Source organism: Limulus polyphemus, unplaced genomic scaffold, assembly GCF_000517525.1.
Source record: "Limulus polyphemus unplaced genomic scaffold, Limulus_polyphemus-2.1.2 Scaffold3648, whole genome shotgun sequence".
Classification (NCBI taxonomy): domain Eukaryota; kingdom Metazoa; phylum Arthropoda; class Merostomata; order Xiphosura; family Limulidae; genus Limulus; species Limulus polyphemus.
This window is the reverse complement of record NW_013669258.1, coordinates 71,309-76,282: the sequence shown is the minus strand read 5'-3', so window position 1 is coordinate 76,282 and position 4,974 is coordinate 71,309. Positions and strand designations below refer to the sequence as shown.

The 4,974-nt window shown below is 32.1% G+C and overlaps 1 protein-coding gene across 1 annotated transcript in view; it reads right to left on the bottom strand.

Moving 5' to 3' along the window:
* The window catches only part of LOC106469768 (WD repeat-containing protein 26-like), a gene marked incomplete at its 3' end in the record, with an annotated part of 53,041 nt that extends 48,303 nt beyond the window's left edge, over positions 1 to 4,738 (bottom strand). The window contains exon 1 of the mRNA XM_013930278.2: positions 4,253 to 4,738. Within this exon, the coding sequence (XP_013785732.1) occupies positions 4,253 to 4,464 (212 nt within the window). The remainder of the gene's footprint in view (positions 1 to 4,252) is intronic.
* Positions 4,739 to 4,974: the final 236 nt, after the last annotated feature.

The following is a 4,974-nucleotide window of genomic DNA, read 5'->3' as shown; positions in this document are numbered from 1 at the left end:
AAAAATAATGCATGTGGGTTATCATAATTTCAATTATAAGAATAATTTGGATGGGTACAACCTTAATCGTGTTATGAAGGAAAGGGATCTTGGTGTAATAGTTGATCAGTCTTTAAAGCCATCCAAGCAGTGTGCTGTTGCTAGTGGTAGGGCAAATAGGATTTTAGGTTATACGTACAGAAATATTGAGTACAAGTCCAAAGAGGTTACAATTTCATTGTTCGGGTCACTGGTTAGACCACATTTGGAATATTGTGTTCAGTCTTGGGCTCCTTACCTTAAGAAAGACACTGAATTGTTGGAAAGGGTTCAGAGAAGGGTTACTAGAATGGTGCCTTGGATAGAGGAGTTGTCATACAAGGAGAGGCTGAAATCTCTCAAATTGTTTTCTATTGAAAAAAGAAGAGTTAGAAGAGGGATTTAATTGAGGTGTTTAAGATTGTAAAGGGAATTGATAGTGTTGATGCATCATCTTTTTTCATATTTAATGGTAAGAATAGTAGGACTAGGGAACATAAATATAAATTTTGGCAAGGTAGGAGTCATCTTCAGCTAAGACAGTTCCATTTTTCTAACAGGGTGGTTGGCCTTTGGACATTGTAGAGGCAGTAAATTTAAGTGAGTTTAAAAAAAAGCTTGATAAGTATATGAATGATAATGGCTCGCTTTAAGATTTATTTTTTGATTATTTTAATTTAGTTTAGATGATGAAACAGCCGAGATGGACGAATATGTCCCATGTTGTCCCAAAACGTCATGTTATGTAAAAATAATCAATTAAAGTCATGATAAAATCTATTAATGTCAAAAAATAATCAAGTAATCTAAATTAGTGTTTCTAATTGTTACTGTTTTTGATTATTCTAACTATCCAACTAATTAAAATATTGCTCTTATGATTTCTCATAATCACTTTAATTCAAGTTTGTGCTGCTTAATCAATTAGTATCATGACTAATCAAAATTATTGGTTCCGAAATTATTTTTTCATTATTCCAAATATTCAGGTTTTATGTGAGAATAATTGTTTAATTCAATGTAATTAACTAATGAGTGCAATGATGAAACAATTATCAATTCCACTAATCAACCAGCTCTACGTGCAACTTTTAGCACTATTTAGTCTGATAGCCTTATCACAGTTCAAATAAATGTTTGAACAGCATCAGTACTATATTTCTTTGGTGATTAGTAGTAGTTATAGGTCAAGATGGTTTAACCACAGTTTGTGCCGATTGACGTGCTACTCATATTTTTGTTTAGCATCAACATGTGATGATACTAGTCAAACTTTTATTGAGTAACATCATGGCCATGTTTGTAAATAATTAATAATGGCTGGAGACGGCTTGTATGGGTAATGAAAAAAACTTTAATATAAGTTTAACATAACAGCAAATGTAGAACGGTTCGACAAAGTTTTGTCATCATTACCCATTCAAGCCGTCTCCAGCCATTATTAGTCTCAAAGTGGGTTCCTCGTCATCGAATTTGTAAATAATTGTTCTTACAGGTAACATGTTCTGATACCAATCACACCTTTAAAGAACAAGAAATTTTGTCGACTCTAATCCGTGGTTAATGACAGTTTGTTAAGATGTTGTTTATTTAAAATGAATTCAAAGATAACATCTGCCCACACAGTGGTCCTAATTTGGTTTATAAAAGTCTTATTGAGATAGATATACAACATTCGTTTTGTCAAGAGAAATATATACCTGTAACGAAGCCAAAATCATGAGTGAGTTTCAAAATAAAACATTAACATTTCTGCACAGTATTTCAATTGAAATAACAGACCTAGAATCTCAATAATAACAATATTTGATTATCTCAATTGATAATATTTGAACACTACATATATTATGGAGGAGGGGTTTCATTTCTAAGCAATATAAAACAAATATGGATCCCAGTCCTGTAATACATTTGGAAATGTATTAATGATATTCCAATATCAAGTTCAAACAGGGGTAAAATTCTCATAAAAAAAGTCGAGGTACTCAGCTGGGAGAAGTGGACCTGTTTTTTTTTCTATGTGTAAACATAAAAGCAACAATTTTAGTGTCAATGAATAAATACTTTCTGACAGAACAATGGAATGCAAGCGCATCCAAAACAGCAGCTCATATAAAGCCCACTACTAGTACTACCTTAAAAAACAAGTTCCAGTACTCAGTACCGGTGAGTACCAACAGAATTTCATCACCATCAACTATCATTTTTCTTTCTTTTTTTGAATAAGCAGACATCAGGATACAATAAAATAATAATTTCTTTAAACTATAGGTAGGGATATATTAAAATTTAAGACCCATTTGACATGTTGACTACTAGTCTAAGTCATTCTACAGTATCTTAACCCACTCACTGTGGCTGGGATGTACATTTCCCAGTGCACTGAGAAATACACATCCCAGCCACAATGAATGGGTGAACATCTTTAATACAGCTAGAAATACCAAAGAAGTTAATGCCATCAGCAAACTTTACTAATTATAACATAACATAATATTTAGGGACAATAAGGAACCTATTGGTTCATCTAGGTTGTCAAATTCACTCAATCAAACTAAAACTATAAAAAAAACTCATAGCCAGCCCTTATCATTCATATATTTATCCAGCCTTGCTTTAAAGTTAAAGTCACTTAAATTTGCTGCCTCCACCACATCTGAAGGCAACCCATTCCAAAGTCCAACCACCCTGTTAGAAAAATAAAACTGTCTAAGCTGAAGATGACTCCTACCTCTCCAAAATTTATGTGTGTCCCTAGTCCTACTATTCTCACCATTAAATAAGGTTAAAAGGCGATGCATCAACACTATCAATTCCCTTAACAATCTGAAACACCTCAATCAAATACCCTCTAACTCTTCTTTTTTTCAAAAGCAAACAATTCAGGGATATTAACCTTTCCTTGAATGAAAACTTTTCCATCCCAGATATCATCTCAGATACCCTCCTCTGCACCCCTTCCAAACATTGCATGTCCTTCCTAAAATAAAGAGTCTAAGACTGAATGCAATACTCCAAATGTGGCATAACCAGTGACATATTCTTCACTATTAACTAGCATCCAGCTTGACTAGACTTTTGTTACTATTTAATGACACCATTTTGATTTCTACAATCCAATCATTTTACACTGCAATTTACTAATATTTTCTAATCATCACCATTGTAATTTTCTTAAATAAACTTTTGTGTGACACCTTATCAAAAGCTTTTGAAAATCTAAGTACATTAAATTCACACCCTAATCATTATCCAAATAATACACAAAATCTTAGATAAAAGTTAACAGATTAGTAATGGAGGATTTCACTTGGACGAATCCATGTTGGTTTTCTTTTATATTTTACTAGATGATTTTTAATAGCTTCTTTTATCAGACTCTCTAGAATTTTTCCCATGTTAAGAAAACCTGTAGGTTAAAAAAATCAATTAAAGACAAAAATAAAAATCCTTATAATCTGAACACCGAATAGTGGACCTTTCTTCATCAGGGACAAACTGGGAAGAAAGACTAATTGGTCTATAATTTCCAGAACAATTATATTACTTCCCTTAGAAAGAAGAGTAACATTAGCAATTCTCCAATCCTCAGGCACCTGCCAACTGTCTATTTACCCACCAAAAATACAACAGAAAGCCTCATAAATCTGATCTTTGACTTCTTTTAAATCCTTTGGAAAAACATTGTCTGGTCTTGGTGCTTTATCTGTTATTAATCTTTCTTTTTATCAATTAATAGCTATGTGATTTTATTGTCAATCCCAATACTTTCCATAATGTCATATTTAGTGTATTAAGGAAATATTATACACAACACTATATTTGCTTGAAAAACATTTCTCAGTTGTAATTGTATATAGCATGGGAAACATTATTAGTATTACTGTGGAATAAATCACAAACTGTTGTTCATATGTTATCTAATATTTATTCTACAAGCTATGCTAACATGCAGTAGTACTAGTAGAAACATAGGTTAACAATGAAAAGAAGTTACGTTTACTTAACTACACTTCAGACTTTTCTTGAGAAGTGTGACACTACAAAGGGTAAACTGTTGAGAAATAACAAAATGTATTATTTTTATTTTTTTAACTATGTAAAACATACTACACTTTCTTCAATTATTAACAATAATCATGCTAAAATTAACTTGAACTCTGGGTACACACACATATATATATATATATTTAAAATAGAGGTAAAGGTATGACATATAATGATATATGCCTACTTAAGTCCGAGGCTTCGAAGGTACTGGCCAATCAATCGAATGACATCCTTATCAGTTTGTGTTCGTATATTTGAGGATATTTCAGATGTTCCTCCATTAATCTGTCCATTAGAATTTGAAATGGACAAACAAGCAGCATTATGCAGATCATCACTGACACCATTTAACGAAGAATTCCCATTGTGCCACGAAGAGCTACTAGTAGCTTGCATGTTATTGTTAGTTGCAGAAATTGAAAAGCAGCGATTTTCCCAAGTTATGGTTGATAATCCACCGTCAGAATTTTGAAATCGAAACCAGTCTTCTTTGCGATATGTTTCGTTTTTCGATACACGACAATTAACCTTTCAAATGTTATTTTTCATCAGGAAAATTCAAATAAAGCATCACCATTAAAAATCACAATTAGTTACATTCACTCAAACGTCAGGCTAATCGAGTCACCTGGTTGTCTTGTGGCGACGATAATATAGGGTTATGGGACATTTCTTCTTCGATCTCTTCTTTTTTATTACACACTCTGTACGTGAAGTATATTTATACTTATATAAACACATTTGTTTTTACCAAATTACGAAAACAGATATTACAGTGCTTTATTCGTAAAAATATCTTAATATGTAAAGATCTAAATATTAATATTATTGTTGTCAGCTAGATTTCTAATGTTGTAATTTGTTTCTTCGCTTATTAGCTGCGACTCGTAATAATGACGTTAAGAT